Source organism: Prionailurus bengalensis, chromosome F2 (assembly GCF_016509475.1).
Source record: "Prionailurus bengalensis isolate Pbe53 chromosome F2, Fcat_Pben_1.1_paternal_pri, whole genome shotgun sequence".
Classification (NCBI taxonomy): domain Eukaryota; kingdom Metazoa; phylum Chordata; class Mammalia; order Carnivora; family Felidae; genus Prionailurus; species Prionailurus bengalensis.
In genome coordinates, this window is record NC_057353.1 from 34,315,075 (window position 1) to 34,340,627 (window position 25,553).

Consider the following 25,553-nt stretch of genomic DNA (forward strand, 5'->3'; position numbering starts at 1 on the left):
CCTCATCAATGCAGGGTATTTGTTTTGTTCATTGTTCTCCCAACACCTTAGAACAGTACCTGACACACAGTAAATGCCCTATAAATATGTGTTTAGTGAGTGAATAGTGTTTTTAACTGTTCTTGGTTGGGAAACAGAAAGGGGCTTGCCGGAAAGTTAAAACCAAGCTGCAGTGTATGTGCTAAGTAACCAGAAACGAATATTCTTGTAATCAGGAAATGTATAAACATTTCAACAATCCTTGCTCAACATAAAAATTTTTACTTTTTTAAAAATGTTTATTTACATTGAGAGAGAGAGAGAAAGAGAGAGAGAGAGAGAGAGAGAGGCAGAGCATGAGAGGCAGAGGGGCAGAGAGAGGGATATACAGAATCCAAAGCAGGCTCCAGGTTCTGAGCTGTCAGCACAGAGCCCGTGACCTGAGCCGAAGTCAGACGCTTAATTGCTTAATCTACTGAGCCACCCAGACACCCCCTCTCTCCGTTTTTTTTTTTTTTTTTTAAGATTTTATTTTTAAGTAATCTCTATACACAACGTGGGGCTCTGAGATCAAGAGTCACATGCTCTAGTGACTGAGCCAGCCAGTTGCCCCTGCTCGACATACAAACTTAAATCTTGAGAAGGAAGTAGTTGTAGTTGTTCCAGCTTTAAACTGAAAGAATTATTGTCTCAATGGGGCTCCCGGTGGCTCAGTTGGTTGAGCATCCGACTTTGGCTAAGGTCATGATCTCACAGTTCGTGGGTTTGAGCCCCACATGGGGCTGTGGGCTGATAGCTCTGAGCCTGGAGCCTGCTTTGGATTTTGTGTCTCCCTCTCTCTCTCTGTCCCTAGCTCCTCCCCCTCTCAATAATGAACATTAAAAAAAAAAAAAAAGTGGGGGCACCTGGGTGGCTCAGTCGGTTGAGCGGCCGACTTCGCTCAGGTCATGATCTCGCGGTCCGTGAGTTCGAGCCCCGCGTCGGGCTCTGTGCTGACAGCTCAGAGCCTGGAGCCTGTTTCAGATTCTGTGTCTCCCTCTCTCTGACCCTCCCCCGTTCATGCTCTGTCTCTCTCTGTCTCAAAAATAAATAAACATTAAAAAAAAAAAAAGTTATGGGCTGATTGGATTTAAAAAAAAAAAGAAAGAATTGTCATGTCATTGTTCACTTTGAACTAGAAAGGAGCACATAAGTGACAAAATGTGAAATGCCTGTCTTGCTCAATTAAATGTTGTATGTGCCCAGCTAAGAAGAGTAGGAAGGGAGCTGAGTATTAGAAAGCCTGCTTTTAGAGTTGGGCATCATAGTTGGATAGTAGGGACAGGTGAGAAGTTCTGATGGCCAGCCCAACATCTAGGAGATTCCATTAGGTGGAGAGTTCTTCAAGCTCTCTGAACACCAAGGGGCATCAGTCTCAGCAGGTCCATGTGCCTTTATATAAAATCCAAACTGCCTGCTTCACAGCTGGCCAGAGGCTTCACTGAACCCTTATAATTTTAACATTTTCAACTGAGCATCCTGGAATTTTCTGCTAGGGAATGTAGTTCTGATTTTTATCAATACAAGTTTTGGTAAAAGGTGATTCGCTTAGTAGATATTTACTTTGTAACTAACTTTGCCAAGATGCGTGTTTCATAAAGTGAGGCAATATTGAGATGTTGTAACTGCTTCTGACTTTTATTAACACCTCACTCAGTGCACCTACTATGAACTGTTCATTTGACAGGCTTGACAATATAATCGGCGACATTTCCAAAATGTATATAAAGTAGCCAAGGGATTGGTAAAGAAGTATAACCTGAAACACATGTGAAGTAAACTCTGTAGCCTGCTGTGAATCATAAAACAGATCAATATAATCTTAGGAATTTTCTAGAGAAATCAAGGAAGGGGCCTTAGTTAATCGCTCACTTTTTAGCAATAAGGACAGGGTTAAAACAGCATATACTTTCTGTGCTTAAAGTAAGAGTGATCAAGTGTGAACACTTTTATATTTTATATCTTTCTGCACTTCTGCATCTTCAGGTATCAGCAATAGTATTGCTATCTGTATTTTATTTAGGATAATTCAAGAATCTGGAAATTCATTTAAAAAAATGGTGGTCAAAAGCTGATTGCTTTTGCTGCTGTGATATGAGCTGGGAGTGAGATTCCATGGATGGTAGTAAAACTCACTTCCTTATTATCTTGCATGTACCTAATAGGTTGGGCCCTGTGTTTTGTTGATGTGCATTACTTTTTCAAGTCACTCAGGGACAGGAAATTTAATAACAGTTCCAAGCAAAGGTACCTAACTGGTGGGAAAGTATTTACCTAACTGTGTAAATCCTAGACAGATACAGCTTTTTTGGTAGTGGGAGATGGAAGTCGAATTTGGAAAATTTTGTTCTTTTCCTTCCGTTTCCCTTTTTGGTTCTGATCATTTTTCTGCTATTTTCTACTTTTTTATTTTTCTATGCCTTTAATACAACTTCCTCAACAAGTTCTGTATTCACTATAATTAAATTAGTCATAGAACATTAACTAGAAGAGGCTTTAGAAGTTACTGAAAGTGACTGGCTCAACTCTTAGAATTAACACTTGAAAAATCCAAGCCTAGAGAAGTTACAGCGCTTGCACACAGAGGTATGACTGACACAGAACTACTTCCGCCTTCTCCAACTCCCAATCCAGTGACCCTCCTGTTGGTCCTTTTTTCACATTGAAAAGAAAACATGCCCTTTTCTCTGTTTATGTGCTTTAGTGCTTGACCTAATTCTAATTCTCTATCCCCATTTCTAGTGTTCCATTGCAGGGTTTAAAAACAAATGTGGGCATCACTTTCTTAATAAATACAGGGCAAGCTTACTGTACAATTCCTTTAATGTAAGTTTTTCACTTGATATTCAGTATGGTATATTCCTGAGAATTAATGTTGCTGCATTAATTCAGAAAGCACTGAGATCCTGTGTCCCCCATGTAGATCTGTGTGTGTGGAGACTTTAGCAAGAAGAAAATGCTTTCTTCGCCTTAAGTAATTCACAACGTAATGGGCTGTCTGGAAAAGGACCTGCTGTGATGTAAACACAAACCATTCAGGTTCTTCCACTATTTGGCCGTTACTGTTTATTCTGTTTGTCTTTGTTTAAGAAAGATAATCATAGTTGTAGGCTAAATATTAATCTTCTAATTTTAAGATTGTGTTCATTAATTTGTGTCAGACTGAATATTTACATTTCATATACTAACTAAAAAGCTATTGGGAAATTAATTAGAGACTATTGCTGTTATACTAAGTAATGGTTAATTGCAGGCTTTAGTGCTCCCAGGGCATCTGGCACGAGAGCAGACAGATCTGGGATCTTATGCTGGCCTTGTTACTTATCAGCTTGTTTATCTTGGGCAAGTAATTTAAACTTCTGGGGAATTTTTTTTTCTAATACACACTATGTGTTGTTTGGAAGTTAACAATGTGCTGAATATTGTTAACATATTCTGGGCAATCCAGATATTATAGTCCTAGTTACGATGTATTGACCTCTTGCCATATAGTAGTAATCCTTGTCCTGTCCAATTTACCAGGGTTTTTTCGTAAAATTGAGAATATATTATTTGGAAGCATTTTGAAAAATTTATAGAAAGCAAAAACCAGAATTTATCCAACTGTATGTACTTATTAACTCTCTCTCCTCTCCCACTCTCTATCCAAAATCCAGTAGCAAGTGGCAACATGAATACACATTCTTTTGTAACAGAATATAGTTTTAAGCCTTGGTAAAAGTAGAAATCTATAGATTTCTTCTCCAGCTCTGAGGGCACTTTGACTGCTTCCTGTCTGCACCATGCGGGTTTATCATGTTGTGTATTTCTGTGTATACATAGATAGCTAGGCATTCTGCTTTTGCATTGCATTCTTCCCTTACCCCATTTAGAACACATAGAAGATATTCAGTGAATAATTGTTGAATGAATGGATCTCCCCAGTATGATTATAATGAGCTCCAAGGTCTTCTTTTGCTGTATCAAGTCCCCACTGTCCTTAACATGAGAGTGGGTGCACAATAACCTCTTAATGTAAACACTTGTTGATTTGACCTGGGATCTCCAAGAGGTGTAGCAGCTCTTAGACTTATTGCCATATTACCCTTCTTCCACTTTTGGGGGTTGTGGGTTGAGAGGGACACTTCTAACTGTTCTGAGCCACACAATTGGAGAAACACTGCATGGGCTGTGTACTGCTGATGTTGCTGGGCCCCATTCCAGCTGCCCCAAGGTTACCCTGCTTGCTTTCATTGTAGGTCATCCAGGATGCAATATGTATACCATTTAGTGAATCATCGTATTAGAACCAGAAGGAACCTTTGAGAACTTTGTAATGTTGCCAGCCTTCTCATTTGGTAGCTAAAGAGTGAAGTGTACTAAAGACATTGGTGGGTGGGCATTGAATTCTCCCTCCCCATTGTTACAGGACAAATAATGAATCACTGCCACTGGCTCTGTCCCCTCTCCCCCATACACCAACTAGGCAGTTATTCAGGTAAACAAACTCTTCTGAGAGGATTTAGGAAAATTAACACTTATCTATAATAAAGCCTGATTGCTTGGCAAATTAATTTTGTGTAAATCCTAGACATTCTTTTATTATTCTTCTAAGAACTTCTTTATTTTTTTTAAGCTTTATTTTAAAAAATATTTATTTATTTTGAGAGGGAGGGAGGAGACAATCCCAAGCATGCTGACAGCACAGAGACCGATGCAGGGCTCAAACCCACAAACTGTGAGATCATGACCTGAGCCAAAATCAAGAGTCTGATGCTTAACTGACTGAATCACCTAGGAGCCCTTAAGAAGTTCTTTATAAACAAGGATGAGAAAGGTGTTTTATGTCTTAATATTGAATAATAAGCCATTGATGCTTAGACAGTCAATTAAAATATTTGAGTAGTCAATAAAATAATTGCTACCATTCATAGGATATTTCAAAATGCTGAGTGTCCTACAAACCAAAATTGTCTGGTAATTTTTTATCCCCACTTTATAGATGAAGGAATTGAGGTTCAGACATAATTTGGTAAAGCTGACACACCCAAATTAACAAGAGGAAGCAAATTTGAACCAAGCATACTGACTCCAAAGCTACAGCTATTTCTGCCATGAAAAACCTGTGCCAGATATCCTGCTTCAGGATGAAGAGGAAGCAGTAAAACATGGGTGTCTGTCTTCAGCTCACAGTAGATAAAAAGGGTGATGAGCCATGCATACAAGTAACAACAGTGAAAGAAAAAAGTGTCAGTACGTAACTACTTTAGTGGGTAGTTATGTACTTTAGGTGGGTATCAGCAACAGCTTTATGGAGAAAGTGTCATTTGAAATGGATCTTGAAGAACTTAGATGGGCAGGCTGGGGGCAGATGTAGACAAAGCCATGAATTCCAGGTGTAGCTAATTGGACTAGGCCCTGGATAGTCAGTAATGATTTTTTTTAAAAATGTCAGAAGTGAGGAGCGCCTGGGTGGTTAAGTTGGCTTAAGCATCTGACTCTTGGTTTCAGCTCAGGTCATGATCCCACGGTTCATGGGACTGAGCCCCACGTCAGGCTCCATGCTGACAGTGTGGAACCTGCTTGGGATTCTCTGTCTCCCCCTCTCTCTGTCCCTCCCCCACTTGCACTCTCTTTCTCTCTTTCAAAATAAATAATTGATTCAGGAAAGTTAGGGTGACCAGGAGAATGGTTGATAGGTTTAGTGTTTTGGGGGGTTATTTGCATTTTAGAAACCAAACGATTCTCTGGTAAAGAATCTGTATAATAGAGAAGCTGTTGTCCACTCCTAGGGGCTGTTTCTGTCTTTTCTATCATCCTACTTTTTGGGTAGTAAAATACAAAAATGACTCGTTAGTTGTACACACACATTCTTCTGCCTGGTCACTTATCCCAGCCAAATCTCCTATTTCCCATCCTCAAAGGGTACAAAACATTTACTTTATTTTCTTCCATCATAAAAGAATATTATTGCTCTTTTTAAAATTGTGTATCATGTGCTGGATAATGACATAGAAAGGAAATGAAAAGAGCATCTTCATGAATGTTGCTATTAACAAGGTTCCAGACCTGATTGTTTATGTAGTTTCTTCCATTTGTCATTCAGTCATAATGAGTTTCTAGATAAAAATGAGGCTGCATTCAGAGTCATTTTCATGGGGGAATGCTGCTAATAGAGGAAATTTGTGTCCCAACAGCAATTAAGTTATGTAACTGTCAACAATTTACTACATAATCAGGTGTGTCTGGCATGTTGGTTTTGTAGCTCTTGTATGAGCATTGTTAGGGAAAAAAATAATGTTCCTCTGTTGTGTTGTGTCTCTTTGCTGTGAGACTAACTTCACACACAGATATGGTCTGTATTTTCTGTGTCCCCATCCTTGGAAATTTGAGGGCTTTCTGGTTACACTACATGTTCTTCAGAAGCTTTAGAAATCCTTGTTCATTCTAAGTCTGTCCACAGGGTACTGCATTATCCTGGGTACTGCTAACATACAATTTACAAGACTCTAAACTACCTTATGCAAATGGAAAAATTATATAAGTAATATTTATTCCATAGATTCTATGTTAGATATGAAGAGCAAGATGGCTGGCACATTCCAGATTTATTAGTTTCCTTGGGGTATCTCCATTTTCATTGATGAGGAAATCTAGGCTCAAAACACTTAAGTAATTTATATGCAGTCATGCAGCTATCACCAGATGCAGGATTCAACCCAGGTGTGCATTCCTTCAAATTTGATCTTGTTCCTATACTGTAGTTATCTGTTACTATTAGTGCAGCAGGAATTCAAATGAGGGACTTGGTGTAGGTTGGAATAATTAGGGAAATCATCTCAGAATAGAATAGTAAAAAAATATAAAACATGGGATACACTGGAGGAGATCAGAATCTGGGGGCAGGTAGTTCTAAAATTAATAATAATAATAATAATAATAATAATAATAATAATAATAAAAGCAACTTTTGAACACTTACTATGTACTAGGCACTGTTTAAAATATATTCATTCATTCAGTCCCCACAACAACTATATGAGGAAGGGACAGTTATTATTTTCATTTTGTAGATGAAGAAACTGAGAAGTTATATGCAGGTTAAGGCTCTTGCCTGAGATCACAGATAAAGTCACTGGTGGGATCCAGATGAGAACTCAGCTGTCTGATTCCAGAGCCTGTCCTATGGGGGAATGAAGAGGAAGGGACGAGTCAAGGGTCTTCAGGGCCGAATACAGTAGATGTAGAATAGGGAAAAGGTAATTGTGTATAGGGACAAGGCTGAAGGATGTAGGTTTGGGGAGTACTATATGCCAAGTGGATGCCTGAAGCCTTGAGAGGGAAAAGAAGTAAAGGTAGACATGACATCAGGAGGTGACAGAGCCTGAAGGGATGCTCACAGTTTCTTGGAGGGGAGGAGGATGAAGGGTTGGAATAGGAGACAAAGAAAAGTCAAGGATGGAGAATCCAAGGAAGAAGAGACTGAGGATGAGGCCCCAGTGTCAATATGCCAGAGACTTCATGGATTTGGATAAGTTCAAAGTAACTGGACCATTGTCTCTGTGCTTTTGTGTTTGGTGGTATCTCTTTTTTCCTACCAGTTTCTTCTTGCCTCTTACTATATTTTTAGCACTTTTTCTTTTTTCACAAATCAAACTGTAAAGGAATGATGATTGTATTCATGCTATCATTGCAAATGCTCTTTAACATTGTGCGTATTTCCAAAAGGAAATAGCTAATCTTCTGAATTAGATGGTGTGGAGACATGCTAATTTTCGTGAATTCTGTATCCATGGATTGCTAGATATAAAGACCTTATGGGTATCATGTTCTAAATTCTAAGATACTGTAGAATTAGAAGAGATTTGACACAAGTGACATTTTAAAAGAAGCCATTTCATCCTGCCATCCCTAGTTTGGGAACTATCAGTAGCACCTTCTTGCCCACCCCCCAAATCCTTCAGCTGGCTCTCAGGTGACCCTGAACTCACCCCTCCTACCTGTCCAGCCTGGTTTCCTCCAATGTGGATGCTCACTTCTGTGACACACAGTGAGGCATCCTCACTGTGTCTTCTAATGTCTTGGTTCTTTTCTACTTCTATGCTGTCTCCCTCTTCACCTAATGGATTCCTTCAAAGCCTGGAGAATGAATTCTCATCCACACTCTTGATACTGTTAATTCTCTGTCTGCTTCAGTGATTTCTCCTTTATCTTGATATCTTTGGCGCATATTGTCAGCACTGTGTATTTTGGCACTTAATAATTTAGACACAGGTAACCTGGCAAAAAAAAAAAAAGAAATATGACTTTGTAGTAGTTTTATTTTACAAAATAGGATACTTAGTAGGTGAATTGGGAATATGTGAATTTTGTTTCTTATTAAGGAATAATTCTCTTCCAAGTGAAGGTACACACATATAGCATCGCTTTTAAAAGGAATTTCTAGCTACCAAGAGTATGAAACCTAGCTCATTCTCATTCTTCTTTAATTTAGGAATATTAAATGCTGATATTGATTTTTGGCACACATTGAGGATCCCTACAATTTTGAGAGCGTCCATTAGAGCAATTAATGAGTTTCCATGAGACATAAGTTGTTTTTGACATTGCCAAAGGGCTCTTCTCATAGTAATCCTTATTTTAGACCTGATTAAGCATTTTGTACAGCACAGATATCCTGTTTAAGTATAACAGGATGATGAGTGGATTTGTCCCTGTTGTCCCAGAATGTCAGCTCATCTCAAAGTGGAGGTCAAGGGCATTAAATGCTACGTCTTACTGTCCTACCTCCAGAACCTGTCCTACTACCATCAACCTGCACTGTACTCTTAGACAGCTGGCTAAGTGAACTTTCAACCAAGGAATGCAATGCCTGTTTCTTTTTCTTGGTGAAACCCACAGTTTCTTTCTTTCCCTGGGTTCAGGGAAGAAGGCAGCTTACCCTCAACATATCATCACCTCTCAAGGCCAGCTCCCAAGTATTCCACTCTGTCCCCAGTCATCTTCATATATTGATTGGAGGTTGGAGTGGGGAGGGGTGTGTGAAAGCTAGGTTAACTGTGGTATTCCTCAGCAAGTCTTGAGGAAACTTAGGCCATGCCTGTTTGCTGGATGCTGTCTGTGAAAGAGTGCGTTTGCCAACCTTGCCTACATGTTAGAGTCATCCAAGAAGCTGATGCCCAGGTTGTACCCTTATCTCTTTCGGTGGGACTCTAGCATCAGTCACTTTGAAAACTTCCCAGGTTATTCCAATAAGCAGCCAAGATTGAGAACCACTGCTGTAAAATGTATGGGGATGGGATAGGGAGTGGAGGGGGTACTTGGGGTCTTTTATTCTCCAGTTTTGACTTTTAGATAGAATTTTTTTTTTAAAGATTTTATTTTATTTATCCTTGAGACAGAGACAGAGCCACGAGCAGGGTAGGACAGAGAGAGAGAGAGAGAGAGAGAGAGAGAGAGAGAGAGAGAGACAGAATCTGAAGTGGGCTCCAGGCACTGAGCTGTCAGCATAGTGCCTGACATGGGGCTCGAACTCACGGACCGTGAGATCATGACCTGAGCTGAACTCAGATGCTGAACTGACTGAGCCACCCAGGCGCCCCCCAAAAAGATTTTATTTTTAAGCAATCTCTACACCCAGCATGGGGCTTGAACCCACAACCCTGAGATCAAGAGTTGCACGTTCTACCAACTGCGCCGGCCGGGTGCTCCTGAAATTCTTTGAAAATAAAATACCTCACTCAGTATCTTGTTAAATAAATAAAGATAAAGGTTGTAGTTTAATCTATCTTGTGTTTCAGCTGAATACCATGTTTAACTGAAGGATCAAGATTATACTTGCTTGGACTTTTTCTGAATGGTAAAACTTTTAATAAAGTAAAAGATTAGTATGTTTTATTGGCCATCTTAAAAGCTGCATCTTATTGTCATACAGTAAATTAGTTTCATCCCAGCAAGAGAATCTGACTAAAGCAACATCACTGGGATGAGCTAATAGCCATCTGAATTGGCAAGGAGCATATATTAACAGTCATATTCTAGCAAGTTTATTCTGTGATCCTATTCTGACAATTTGTCCTAAGAATTCCACTATTTCATTGAGCGTGCATGTACTTCTTAAAGGCACCATTTCATTGGCTTTCTCATTTCCTTGGTTTTCTCACAGCTCAAAAGATGGCTGCCCAATGCGTTACAAAGGTGCAACTGAGCATTTCCTGTGACAATCTTTTGGATATGGATGTAGGGTCAAAGTCGGACCCCTTATGTGTGTTATTTTTGAATACGAGTGGTCAACAGTGGTATGAGGTAATGTTAAATTCTGTAGATGAAAAGCAATCTGAATTGCTCTTTTGATAATGTGAAGTGCTTATTTGAATTGTTAAAATAATAACAATTTAAAATTAATCTCTTAATGCAGTTTTTTTGGGCAAGTTTGTCCTTGATTGCGGAATTTTTCATCTATGTATAGAAACTTCCTTTACCTATCCAGTATGCCTATATCCAGTTCCCTGTAGGACAGCAAGATGCTAAAATGTGAGTGCATTTTGATCTGAAGAAACTTTTTGTCTTGGGGGGGAGTATAGGTTGATCGCACAGAAAGGATTAAGAATTGCTTGAATCCCACATTTTCCAAGACATTTATTATTGATTACTACTTTGAAGTGGTTCAGAAATTGAAATTTGGGATTTATGACATTGACAACAAAACCGTCGTGCTGAGTGATGATGACTTCTTAGGAGAATTTGAATGTACCCTTGGACAAGTGAGTATAATTAGCTGTTGTACTATCTTGCATCTAAATTTTAACCAGAGAATTGGGCATTTTTGATAAGTGCTCATTATTTTAATTTTTAGAGTTGAAAAACATGTAATCACTTTAAAGCCCTGGTTCATATATATATATGTTTGGTTTGAACATTATATAATTTATCTTATTTTTATAAGGGCAGGAACTGTGTGTTTTTGGCAGAGTCCATTAATTCTTTTTCGTTGGGGTGTTTCTTTTCCTTTTTTTTTTTTTTTTAGACATGTTTCATTTGTCATTTCAGCATTTCAGTAAGTAATACCATTGCTCTAGCTGCTTTGTGTACTATTTACAGGTTTCCTATTTACATATTTCAGTACAGTTTTTTCTTATGTTTAAGTCATAAACGCTTTCAAAGTAACATCAACTTCTCTGATGTTCTAACTAATGTGACTGGGCCCACTAGATCCCCGATGGCCCAACACCATCCCTCTACCTGGCTTGCTCTTCCTAAACATTAGGTACATCAGTGTAAGCCTTCCTCCCCTAGTAAGCATCCTCTGAACACCTTGAGTAGTTTGGAGCACAACCCTAATCTCAGCTGGTACTCTCTACTGCTCCTGTCTTAACGTCCACCACATTGTATTATAGTTGCTTAATTATCCATCTTTCCAGCATATGACAGATTTTATCAGGGTACAGGTATGTCTGTAGGCTCACCATTTAGCTCCTAGCTCAGAGTCTGACTTCTAAGGAGAGATCATGACCATTGCAAAACAGCTGGAAAGATCTCAGGAGGGAGCAGCCATTGTTTTTCAGTGGGTGACATTTATTGCTTAGATTTATTTATTTTTCAGTGTTGAATTGTTTGTGGATCTTGGTATTTCCTATTCTCAAGGACAAAAGCTGGTTGGTTTTCTAAAACTTTAATGAATAGTATCAAAGAGGAAATTAAAGTAGTATTTATTTTTTGGAAAAAAAAATCACATTGTAGCTAAAATTATGATGAATTTCAGAGATGTTCTGTTTGAGAGTACCTCTCTGTTTGAGAGTACTATATTGTTTTAATCAAAATGATATATTTTTTCCAGTTTTAATTTCCTTTTTTTTTAAATTTATATTCAAGTTAGTTAACATACAGTGTAGTCTTGGCTTCGGGAGTAGAACCCAGTGATTCATCTCTTACATATCACACCCAGTGCTCATCCCGAAAAGAGCCCTCCTTAATGCCCGTCACCCCTTCAAGAGTCTTTTATGGTTTGCTTATCAAAATGATATTTTGTGGGGGTTATATCAAAGTTATGTGTCAGTTGAAAAATTGAATCCCGTTTTTGAGTGTTCTGAGGCCCACCTCTTACCTACAGGGTTTTCAGGTCAGTGATTAGTGTATGTGAAGAGAATCTGGCCCTCTTTTTTCATTACAGGGAAGCAGTTAAACTTTGAAGTAGTTGATAAAGAAACTAGTGGTTGGGAAGATTGTATCTGTCAGGACTGGCTCCGTGGAAGTCTTTTCCAGTGGGTTTTAAATAAATAGATGTGTTTTATAATCTCTCAGTCTTTAAGGAATTGACTTAATGTTTCCATATGTAATGACTTAAGTCTACTTTATACTCAACTCTTTTTTCAAACCATTCAGCTTAAAAATTTACATGTTGAAGTGAAATAGCTCTTTGTATCACTTTCCAATTTTAACAGATTGTGTCCAGTAAGAGGCTAACTCGACCACTGGTGCTTAAAAATGGCAAACCTGCGGGGAAAGGGACCATTACGGTAACAATAAGATATGTGTCTTTTGCCTGAAAACATTTAGCATGATAGGACATGCTGAAACTATACATACCAGACAAATATACTCTGTAGCCGTGCTTTTATCATTTGATCTTGAATGTTGCCCTTCATTGGCACTTGCCTTATAATGATCACAAAATGGGAAATGTATTGGGTCAAAAAAGAAGGAGAAAAATGCAGTGTGGGAATTCCTTCTTTGAGTCTTTTAAGTTGCCCATGGAATCAGGTGCACCTTGGTGATGCTTGCCTCTCCCCCATGGAAGTGTAAATTCCCAAGCTAGAGAGAAACAACTTAATCATCTGAATGGACCAGTTTGACCCTCTACAAGCAAACATAGTTCCCTTAATAGGACAGAAACTTTGCATAATGGATTTTATTCCAAACGGTCATGCCATGCCCATTGAGCCTCTCAACTCTTAACCATCTTTTTTGTGCTTGCACTCTGCAACCCATCTGTCCACTCAGATTTTTCCATTGCTGATTATTCGTCCTAGGCAAATGAGTATATGGTTTATACTGTTTTAGATTTCAAATTATATAATGCTACACTTTAAATAAGTACCTCTAAATAATAGAATAAGATAATTATCTTCCAGAGTTTCTGTCCAGGTTATCACTGCCTGGAGCAGTAGTTTTGAACTTTATCCAAGAATAGAAGGCTGGCTCCCTGAGAGGCCATGTTTGAGGGTTATTGTCCTTGTCAAGTACATTTCACCACACAACTGTTGCTCTGGTTTAAATTTCCTGAGACAGAAGAATGTTAAGTGTCTTTGGGGTGTTGACTTCTGTGGGACAGAGAGCATTACAGTAGTTAGCTTTATTGCCCTTGGGGTCATGATAGCCTGGAATTTGTTTTTAAGTAGAACAGTTTTTCAGTTACATTGGATGAAAATTATTGATCTGATAGTTCAAAGTTCAATTTAAAGTGTTCTCTAGGTATGATTTACTCACAATAACAATCAATCAGTACTTCCTAAGTTTATCAGAACCCCTAAAACATATTGTCTTTCACTTACCTTATGAAATCCACTTATAGATTTCAGCTGAAGAAATAAAGGATAACAGAGTGGTCTTATTTGAAATGGAGGCAAGAAAACTGGACAATAAGGTGAGTAGTTGATGCACATTTCCACAAGGATGCCATGTTTTGCCTCACATTGATTCCTTTTTGAAAAAAATAATAATGCAATTAGCATTATGAAGTCCATCATCTGAACATCACTTAGTATTTAGTTACTTCCAAATTCTGCTTTTCAGTCTATTTTTAAGCAGAATCTATTTTCCTTAACCTCTTTCCTCTAGATGTTATCAAAGGATTTGTCTATCTTAAAAGAAGAGTTAATAAAAGCATTAATGTTATTGTAAAAGATATTTGAGAGAGTGTTGTTGGATTACTTTAGGGAAAGAAGGAAAAATTTTATGTTCTGTTAATTATGGATTTTCCTCTTTGCCTCCAAAAGTCAATGTTTTTTTGTTTTTTTTTTTTTAAATGAAGGAGGAGTACCAGTACATAATAACACAACAACTTAGTCATGGCATGAATTAGTATAATTCTTTGAGTGATTTTTATACCTAATTACATAATCCAATCAAATTTTTATCATTTGCGTTTACCTTACAATTCACTTTGTAAACATCTTAGACTAGTAGCCAGGAACTATTTTTATTTTGGAGAAAATTAAACATACAAAGAATAGCATTTAAAAAACATCTGCATGTCCCCATAACCCATCTTCAACACTTCTAACTCAGGGCCAATTTTGTTTTATCTCCACCCCTATCTACCTTCTCTCCTCCCAGACATCATATCATTTCATCTGTAAGTATTCTGGTATATCTCCAAAGACTCTTTTAATATTATAATTGGTTGGTATGTTTTAAGTCTTTTTTAATCCATAAATTCCCCCTTTCTTTTATTTCCTTCCTCCGTCTTTCCATTATTCCCCCTCATTTTCTCCCTTCATCCCATCCATCCATCCATCCATCCATCCATCATGCAATTTATTCAATAAAGAAACTGACTCCTTTGTCCTAAGGATGTTTTAATATTCTGCATATAGCTGATTAAATACTTGTGGTATCATTTAACATGTTTATCTCTCCACCTTTATTTCCTGATTTGTATAAGCTGATGATTGAATCTAGAGGAATGATCTGATGATATTTTGATGGTATTTTGTTACGGCAGTTTCATAGGTGGTGGCATTATATCAGGAGGCTCACATTGTTGAGTTCTGTCTTTTTGGGATGTTAGTGAACATTGATGATAACTGTACTACCTAGATATATTATTTTATTCAGAGTCCTTTAAATAGTGAGATTCTCACTCTATCATTGCTTCTTTATTTATTAATGAGGATAGTTCCATAAAGAGAAGTATTCTTACCCACGTTGGGTATTTATTTATTCTGAGATATTATTGTACAGGAAGCAAATTAAAATGTTTGATTTTTCCCCCCAATATATACAATTTCTCAGTATAAGTTGGTTCCCTATTATCCTCTAAATGTGACAATGAGGATTTGTTTGTTGTTTTTTATTTTTAGTATTATATGAGCTCTTTATCAGTGAACTTTTATTGATGCTTAAATTATCTTAACTTTGGCCTTTGGGAATCTCTTTAAATTTGTTCCTGAAGTCAACTGGCATATCTCCAGGAATCTTTGGATAGCTTCATTGTTCTGTGGCATGACAAGATGTTCCAGGATTATTTTATCTAATTTCTTCCCCAGACTGGCAGATTAAAAGAAGCCTTATTATGTTTTAGTGGAAATTGTTGTTTAGAGACCAGTCTGGTGCTAGGGGTGCTTATTGTTGATTATTGCCACTTATTGTTTCTAAGGCTTTTTAGTAGACAGAGGAAAGACTGTTTTGGTTTTGTTTTTGTTTTTAAAAGAAAAACTAGGGGTGCCTGGGTGGCGCAGTCGGTTAAGCGTCCAACTTCAGCCAGGTCACGATCTCGCAGTCCGTGAGTTCGAGCCCCGCGTCAGGCTCTGGGCTGATGACTCAGAGCCTGGAGCCTGTTTCCGATTCTGTGTCTCCCTCTCTCTCTGCCCCTCCCCGGTTCATGCTCTGTCTCTCTCTGTCCCAAAAATAAATAAATAAACGTTGAAAAAAAAAAAAAAAAGAAAATCTAAATCATAAATTTATACAGGTATTTCCAGTTCAGATACAGAATTACAGGGCTTTACTTCTTTAATTCTATATTTACACCTCCTGTCTCTTACGGTGAAAATCTCATTTCGTAAGGATGTTAACATAACTGTTTATTTGTTGTGCCTTTTATAATATCTAATAGTTTCAGAATAAAATTATCCACATTATCTTTAACAGTATTTTTACTGGAAACAGTTTGAGCTTTCTTTGAAATTCTTTAAAAAATTTTTTTTTAATGTTTATTTATTTTTGAGAGAGAGAGACACACACACACACACACAGAACATGAGTGGGGGAGGAGCAGGCTCCAGGCTCTGAGATGTTAGCACAGAACCTGATGCGGGGCTTGAACCCACGAACCATGAGATCACGACCTGAGCCGAAGTCAGACGCTTAACCAACTGAGCCACCCAGACGCCCCTTGAAATTCTTTTTTAAAATTTTATTGATTGATTAATTGATTGATATATATAATCTCTATACCCAATGTGAAGCTTGAACTCATGACCCTGAGATCAAGAACTGCATGCTCTACTAACTGAGCCAGCCAGGCAACCCTCTTTGAAGTTGTTTTTGTTTTTAGGGTTATATATTCTATGTGGGTTGTATATTCAGATTCTTTTGGTTTAAAGAAATCTTTTAGTTATTATTCTATCACAATGACACATAATTGAATTTTGCTTTTGAAATTTAGGGATTGTTTTCAATTTTTAAAAATTTAACTTTCTTTTATAATTATGTAAAAGATTTATATGGTTCCAAAGCCAAATCTATATTATTAGATATATTCAAGAAATTTAGCATCTTTCCCCATCCACTCTTTTTTCTTTTTTCGTCTTGGTAGGTAGTAATTTTTTTAAATTTGTTCTATGGTTTAATTGTTTAATTTTATAAAAAATCTAAGATTTGTGTGTGTGTGTATGTTTATGTAATTTATGTGTCTCTGTGTATACACATATGTATATGTGTGTGTATATTGATATGTCCATATAGATAGATATGTATGTGTGTATGTATGTATGTATTTGTATTTATATTCCCTACCCCCAGGCCTTGGATAACTGTAACATACATACATATATACCTTCATACATATATATGTGTGTGTATATATGTGTATATATGTGTGTGTATATATATGTGTGTGTGTATATATATATATATAATGTACATATTCACACTTCCTCCACCTTGCTTTCATCACTTAACATGTTATGGAGGTCTGAGTAAGGAACTTATTATTCTTATTTTAATTCTACTACTGACAACTTCATGAACTTTTAAACAACGTTTGTTGTCTAACCTTCAGAATGATAATGATGATATTCTGCCCTTCTCATAGGTTTATTTCTAAGATAGGCCAGACAGGGTACATTAATGCATTTTTAGAAAGTTAACTTTTCTAAAGTGCTATTATAAAATGGTTCACAGAGAGACTTATTACACTGATTCTTTTTTAGAGTTTATTTATATCTTGAGAGAGGGAGAGTATGCGCATATGGGCAAACAGGGGAGGGGGAGAGAGAGAGCATCCCAAGCAGGTTCCATGCTGTCAGCACAGACCCCGATGCAGGGCTCCATCCCACGAACCTTGAGATCATGACGTGAGCCAAAACCAAGAGTTGGATGCTTAAACGACTGAGCCACGCAGTCGCCCCTGATTCTTAAGACTCTTCTTAGCGATAAGGTTAAATTTTAAAAGTTCTGCATAGCCTTTGTGTTAAAAGTTCTGCATAGCCATATATATATATTAAAAGTTTATTTATTTAAGTATTCTCACTCAACATGGGGCTCAAACTCATGACCCCAAAGTCAAGAGTCACATGCTCTTTAGACTAAGCCAGCCAGGCACCCTTGTGTTTATATTTTTGACTGTACCAAATATGTTACTTGCTTGACATTGAACTGTTGAGGAGGGAAATAACATTATCTTAGTTCTTAATTTAATACTGAGGTTAATTTAGGACTCAGAAAATCTTCAGTTCAAGGACATTAACTGCATACATTACTGTGGAGTTAACAGGTGTCTTTTTGGGGCTCCTGGATGGCTCAGTCGGTTAGGTGTCCAGCTTTGGCTCAGATCATGATCTCACTGTTTGTGAGTCCAAGCCCAGCATCGGGCTCTGTGCTGACAGCTCAGAGCCTGGAGTCTGCTTCAGATTCTCTGTCTCCCTCTCTCTCTGCCCCTCTCCCGCTCATGCTGTGTCTCTCTCTCTCTCTCAAAAATAAATAAACATTAAAAAAATTTAAAAAAGTAAAGAGATCCTGATGTATCAGGTGTGTTTTCATTTTGACAAATAATAAGTAATATATTCTAAGGAGTATGGAAATTTCAAAATGAAAACAAACAAAAATGAGAAAACAAAATCATTTATAATCTCTGCTTAAGTTTGACCTCTGTGAGTGATTTGGTCATTCTTCCAGAATTTTATCTGTGTGTGTGTGTGTGTGTGTGTGTGTGTGTGTGTTTATGTTGATAGTGATAAGGGTATTTTTGAACACTCAGTGTGCTTCAGCATTATACAGGTGCTGTGGTGAATTACAGAGGAAAAAGAAGATGTATTTTGTACCCTTGAAATAATTCTATTATGCACTCTACATATTTACCTCTACTCCCTTATGTATGTAAAGAAATGTGTGGAATTGGGGAAAGAGTGTTGGACATAGAAGGATAAGATATAAAGTCAAGACTCAGATCCATCAATTAAATTAGATGTGTGATCTTGGCAAAGTTATTTAACCTCTCTGAATCCATTTTATTGCTGATAACCGCTCTGCCCTTCATATAGTATGACTAATGTTTGGGATGGCATTTATATCAAACTATTCAGTGCTATGCAAATGAATACTGTTAATAATGAAAACAAGCCCAAAACATATTTTATTGATTATGGGTCCTATTGTTCATTATATTTTATAGCAATGTTCTCATGTTTTTTGAGAAGTGAAGTTGTGATACATAGGATTATGAGCATTTATCACAAATGCCTTAATAGTTCCCCTTGTAGACATCAGCAAGTTTATAAGTTCATGAGGAAGGTGATGGGATTTGTATTTACTACTATACTGTGCTGTATATATCTGTACTATGGAGTTAGACTTTTGATATTGCTAACATGTAACATGTACAAAGTATGGTTTTACATGGTTTCAAAGGAGAAGAATTGATTTCTTTTTTTTAATGTAGGATCTATTTGGAAAGTCAGATCCATACCTGGAATTCCACAAGCAGACATCTGATGGAAACTGGCTAATGGTTCATCGAACAGAGGTGAATATCTGAATTTGAAAAAGTAGAGTTGAGGTTTCTGTTGAAATTCTAGTAATCTAAATTTAAAAAAATTTTATATTTATAAAAATATCAATCTGAGTTCAGACATATATAGCTAGAGATGCAAGATCAACATACTCATTTTTTTAAATTTTTTTTCTTCTTTTCATGAGGAAGTGCTACTATGCTGAATTATTAGCAAAATTTTTATTTTGAAATATTTAAGACCCTGTAAAAAGCACTAAAATGTATACCTGTGTATCCTTCACCTAGACTTACCAACTGGTCATATCTGTATGTGTGTTCTTTCTCTCTCACTTACACACACACACACACACACACACACACACACACCACACACACATCCATGCACCCATGCACACATATGGTTCCCATTTGCAAAACTGTCCTAATGTAGGCTTCAGATATCAATTCCCTTCACCTTAATACTACAACAGGTATTTCTTAAGAACAAGGGCATTCTCCTACACAACTACACTTGAGAGAATTAATATGGATTTATAATATCACCCAGTATATCCTTTAACTTCAGATTTCCCCAGTTGTCTCACACATTACACACACACACACACACACATACACACACATTGTGAACAAATGTGTGTGTGTGTGTGTGTGTGTGTGTGTGTGTGTGTAGTTTTGTCCAGATCAATTCAAGGTTCACATTTTGCATTGGGTTCTTATGTTCCCAGTATATACGATTCTTCTCCCTATCTGCCTTATATCTTTCTTCATGCCATTGAATCTCCTGAATAATCAAGGCTAGTATGTCCAACATTCTGAGTCTTCTGTTTCCTTACGATTGTATCCAAATCAAACATTTCCATCAAGAACATTATGTGTGCATCTTGCTTTGCATCATCAAGGGACCCATAGTATCAGGTTGTCCAGTATTGATGTTGCCAACCTTGTTCTACTTGGTTAAGCTGGTGACCACCAGATCTTACTATGATTAAGTCCCATTTTTTAAACTTTGTAATTAATAAGTGATCTGTGGTGTGATACTTTGAGACTGAACGAATAAATTGTTCTTTAGCATATCACCTGTCCAGTGATGATCCATCCTGAATCAATTTTTATATTAGTGGTTATAAAATAGTGATTTTTTTCTAAATCTTTTATCCCTTTACATATAATAGCAGATACTCTTCTTTCATCTCTCCTCTCCCACATCCTTTTTTTATTTTTAGTATCATCATAGACTCATGACTTTTATAGCAGCGTATTTGTGTCACAAATCATTATGGTCATTATTTTTGCAGTTCAAATTAATCCAAGTTTGACCAGGGAGAGTGATGTCTAAAGGCTCCTGGGTTCTTTTAACATGACCCCATTAGCCTTTAAGCATTACTTTATTTATTTATTTATTTATTTATTTATTTATTTATTTATGTTTACTGTTTTTAATTTTTAAAAATTTTTTAATGTTTATTTTTGAGAGAGAGAGAGAAAGAGAGAGAGAATGAACAGGGGAGGGGCAGAGAGCAAGGGAGACATAGAATCTGAAGCAGGCGACTCTGTATTGTGAGCACAGCCTGAGCGGGGCTTGAACTCAAGAACCACGAGATCATGACCTAAGCCAAAGTTGGATGCTTAACCAACTGAGCCACCCAGGTGCCCCATATTTATGTTTGTTTTAAGTTTATTTATTTATTTATTTTTTGTAGTGTCTACACCAATGTGGGGCTCAAACTCATTACCCCCAGATCAGGAGTCATATGCTCTTCAGACTGAGCCAGCCAGGCACCCTTCATTCTCTTACTTTATATTAAAGTATATTCTCAGGTCACCTTGTGCTCACCCTATCCCAGGTCCAGAATGAGCCATTTCTCTTGAGGAACCCAGTTCCTTTAAGACAGTAGTGCTATTAAGGAATCTACTCCTGAAATCATTGTTGCACCATATACTAACTTGGATGTAAATTAAAAATAAATAAATTATTTTTTTTCAATATATGAAATTTATTGTCAAATTGATTTCCATACAACACCCAGTGCTCATCCCAAAAGGTGCGCTCCTCAATACCCATCACCCACCTTCCCCTCCCTCCCACTCCCCATCAACCCTTAAGAGAGTAGTGCCAGATGTACTCATTGCTACCCAGATGTCATTGCATTTAGGTCTTTTCAATGGATGGAGCTGGGAAATGTGTATTTGTGTATATCTGTTTATTATGTGTATGTATATTTATAACAATTTTAAATCATCAATTTAGACTATTTTTTCAATTCAAGTCCAACCCAGATTCTTTCTCATCCTTTTTTTATTCCAAATTTGAATCTTCTATGTCTTGCAATGAAAACTCTGGTTTCCAACAGAATCAACAATCAGTAGTTTCTAAATGTACCTTGTGATGGGTAAAATAAATTTTCCAAGTAGTTTTTTTTCTTTTCTCAGAATGTATCTGTCACATTTTTCTTATAACAATTGTATAATATTGTCCTACCTAGTTTCTCATTGAAAAAGTTGACTGGGTGAAGAGGTAAAGGATGATTATGAGAGTATAGCAAGAATCTAGGAAAAGGAAGGGAAAATGTTAATGAACTGAATATTTTTCTAACTAGTCTTGGAATCTTTACAGGTTATTAAAAATAACTTGAATCCTGTTTGGAGGCCTTTTAAAATCTCTCTTAACTCCCTGTGCTATGGAGATATGGACAAAACTATCAAGGTAATTTGAATTCATGTGGATGTTATTTATACACACATACGTCTTTCATAAAACTAATAGATTAGATAGTATTTAATAAAAGTTAATGATGTAATAGATACCTGTAAGGATTGAATTGTATTTTTATTTAGTAATACTAACATAGAAATGTCTCTGGTAAGTAAATAGTTCAAAGGAGTAGATATATTTGACTGATATATTGACCTAATGCTTAATCAAACATTGTGATTTTTATTTTACTCTTCATTTTAAAAAATAGAATGTCCAATTTAAATCTTTCCTCCTTTTAATAAGATTCATTTGCTCTGCAAATAGAAACCTTTAACTGCAGTCTTTGACTTTGGTATGGCCCTTGTGGATAGAAGCAGATGTTACTTTAACTAAAAACCCAAAGCTTCCCCCATAGCAGAGAGGAGCAGCAAAAGAGAATAGTGGTGGCATTTTCCATCGCTTATTTTCACAGCAAGATATTATTCATTGAAAACTTTTAGATAGCTTTAGTATAAAGTATTAGGAGAGCAGGGTGGGTACAGGGAGTAGCAGCAGGTAACTAAGAATTTTTTTTTAATGGTTTAATTTATAGCTATTTAACAGAAAATATTTATTATTTTTAAGACATATTTTACTAGAGTCTCTTGTTTTTTTTAATGTTTTATTTATTTTTGAGAGACAGAGACTGACCGTGAGGGGATGGAAGAGGGGCAGAGAGAGAGGGAGACACAGAATCCAAAGCAGGCTCCAGGCTCTGAGCTGTCAGCACAGAGCCTGACGCGGGGCTCGAACTCACAAACCATGAGATCATGACCTGAGCCAAAGTTGGGCACTTAACCTACTGAGCAAATGAGGCACCCCTAGAGTCTCTTTACATAAGATTCCAGATAGAAGTCTCTTATGTTTAGAGTCAGCAAACTGAAGTGGGTGTTTTTGTTTTCTTTTTCCTTTGGTAATGAATATGGTAAAAACAGGAAAGGTGATGGCATGGAACACTGGATTTTGTGTCGGGCTATAGTTCAAGTCTTGACTTAGGCTTTCAACCAGATAAGGGATCTTGGGGAGGTCATCTGACTTCTTCATTTATGTAACAGAGAAAATAATGTCTATGTTACAAAAAAAAGGAAGGATTAAATTAATGAAAAGTAGACGTTTTATAAACCATTATACATAGAATAGATACTGTTACATTGAAAACGGTTTCATTCCTTAGCTCTGTAAAAATTTCTCCTCAGTTGACAGAGAACTTCAGAAATCAATATAGAGGCGCTTGGGTGGCTCAATTGGTTAAGCGCCAACTCTTTATTTCACCTCAGGTCATGATCTCATGGATCGTGAGTTCCCCACATTGGACTCTGTGCTGATAGGGTAGAGCCTGCTTGGGATTCTCTCTTTTCCTCTCTCTGTGCCCCTCCACCTTCAAAAGAAATAAATAAACATTGAAAATCAATATAAGTATGATTTATGTTGTATTTCAAACAGCAGTGAAAATTTAGGTAACAAATAAATAGAACAGTAGTTTTAAAAATTACTTTCTATTGTCATATTAAACTTTTGCATTTCACATTAAAAATAGTAAGTTGAGGGGCACCCACCTGGGTGGCTTAGTCGATTGAGTGTCCAACTTCAGCTCAGGTCATGATCTTGTGGTCCGTGAGTTCGAGCCCCGTATCTGGATCTGTGCTGACAGCTCAGAGCCTGGAGCCTGCCTCGGATTCTGTATCTCCCTTTCTCTCTCTGCCCCTCCCCTGCTTATACTCTCTCTCTCTGTCTCTCTCAAAAATAAATAAAGATTAAAAAAAATAGTAAGTTGATACTTTATTAGCTCTGAGAAACAGGAAAGGCTGGGGGAAAAATGCCTAAAACATAACTGGTTGCTTATAATAATATGTTAACAATGAAACAATGTTTTTTAAACTTTCTTTTGCACACAGTGGCATGCTTACAGGGCTATTTTATTATAGTAAGTAAACTGATTTTATGAGCTTTCTCTGATGAATGTCTTCCGTTCTTAAAATTTTCTCAGTTTGTTTTAACTGTACACAATTTGGTTTGCCATATCATGACTGTCTTTCTTTAGTTCTCTATTTCTTTGCAATATCACAAAGTCATACATCTGTGATTCTTGTGGTGTTTGGAAACTGTTTAGAGGTGTAGCAAAGAGCATTAGAGTACAGAATAGAGTCAGAATAATTGGTAATTTGCTGTGTGAACGTGCCAGTGTTATCACTCCAGCATGTATTATTATTTTCATAATATCAAATGAATAAAAGAAATAATCATGCATGCTACCACCTTGCCTAAAATGGGAATGCCTTAGTGAATGTAGTATTGTGTGGTGTGTACATTCTTTTACATATATACATATGTGCATATGTATATATGCATATAATCAATTTCATAAGCACTGCTGATACTGTTGTTTAAAACAGCCAATAGTACTAGTTTTTGTATTTTTGAGAAGAGAAATTAAATGGCACAAATTATTATATCGTTTACCTCAAACTATATCTGACCATATGCCAGTATTATAAATGTTACATCTTTCTTTAGCGCCAAACATTTGCCTTCAGTGGGGCAACAGTGAGGTTTTCCTGTGTATTTATTATAGTGTGCTATCAGAAGTTACAGTTTAAAAATATTTTAACATTCCCTGAAGTCTCAGGCAGGCTAAACATATGAAGAGTTTTAGGTGTTCATAAGCTTCTTAAAAATAAAATTGGCCTTATCAAAGCTTGATCTTATATATAAATTGGAGTTTGCTGAATGCAAATCTAAAATGCAAAATTTGGGGGCACCTGGCTGGCTCAGTCCATAGAGCATGCTACTCTTGATCATGGGGTGGTGAGTTCAAGCCCCACACTGGGTATAGAGCTTGCCTAAAAAAAAAAAGGTCCAGTTCTATTTTCCATAATTTAAAGAAATGCATTAAAAATGCATGAAAATATTAAGAGTGTTTTGGCTTTATCTTAATTTTATTTCTCTAGAAAAAAAATAGCAAGATCATTAATTTTCTTTTCTCCTGATACTTTGAAGAGTCAGATAAAGGGCTTTGGTTTAAAAATTAAATACCAGATACATAAGGCAAGAATCAAACTGTCATAATTGGTACATGACCAAAGTGTTTCTAAAAATAAAAACCCTTTACTGTTACTCAAAATTGCAATTCTGGGCCTTGTTTTTATTGATTGGTTTTTAGTCTTCCTGAATATTAATGAAAATATTAGTAAGGAATGAAAGACTCCTTGTTATAGGCACTTAGTTCACTTCTCATAGAACTGAGAAGAAGGTAAATCATTTTGCTGGCTGAACATATAGAATCCCTAAGCGTTTTAGCTTGGCAATTAATATAACTTTGTAAAGGATGCTTTCTTGGCAAATCACTTCTTATAGGCTTTTATTTTAAATCATAGGCTCTTGAAGAATTCAAAAGTGCCCTCAGCATAGCTTTACCTATATTGGTTACCAAATAAAACATATCATCTTCTACGACTATTTAATTCCTTTGCCTACTTCACAAGCCTAAGTAGAGAATGTGTGCAGTGCACATAAAAATGTTTGCAGAAATGAGATAATCTGTTCTGAAATTATAAAGCACTCTAAAAATGTTAGTTATCCAGTGATCACAATGGACACCTCTCCTTGCTAACAGTTCACACCACATTAATTTTTTCATTACAATGAATAATCAGGTATTCTTGTGAATATTTACCCTCTGTTTACTCTGTCAACTTGGCACAAAATTACATGCAGCTCTTGGGGTGCCTCGATGGCTCATTCAGTTGAGCATCGGACTCTTGATCTCAGCTCAGGTGTTAATCTCAGCATTGTGGGTTCAAGCCCCACATCGGGCTCCATGCTGGGGGTGGAGCCTACTTAAAAATAAAAACAAAAACAAAAATATAAACAAAT

The 25,553-nt window shown here is 36.8% G+C and overlaps 1 protein-coding gene across 3 annotated transcripts in view; it reads left to right on the forward strand.

Annotated features, from left to right (window-relative positions):
• Positions 1-25,553, forward strand: part of CPNE3 (copine 3) — a 48,390-nt gene that overhangs the window by 4,372 nt on the left and 18,465 nt on the right. For 2 of the 3 annotated variants that reach the window (XM_043601318.1, XM_043601319.1), the window contains exons 2-7: positions 10,163-10,302; positions 10,581-10,760; positions 12,438-12,512; positions 13,568-13,639; positions 18,875-18,958; positions 21,561-21,650. In XM_043601318.1, coding sequence (XP_043457253.1) covers positions 10,171-10,302; positions 10,581-10,760; positions 12,438-12,512; positions 13,568-13,639; positions 18,875-18,958; positions 21,561-21,650 — 633 coding nt within the window. In that variant the 5' untranslated portion in view covers positions 10,163-10,170. The remainder of the gene's footprint in view (positions 1-10,162; positions 10,303-10,580; positions 10,761-12,437; positions 12,513-13,567; positions 13,640-18,874; positions 18,959-21,560; positions 21,651-25,553) is intronic. The other variant, XM_043601320.1, reaches the window with a different exon arrangement.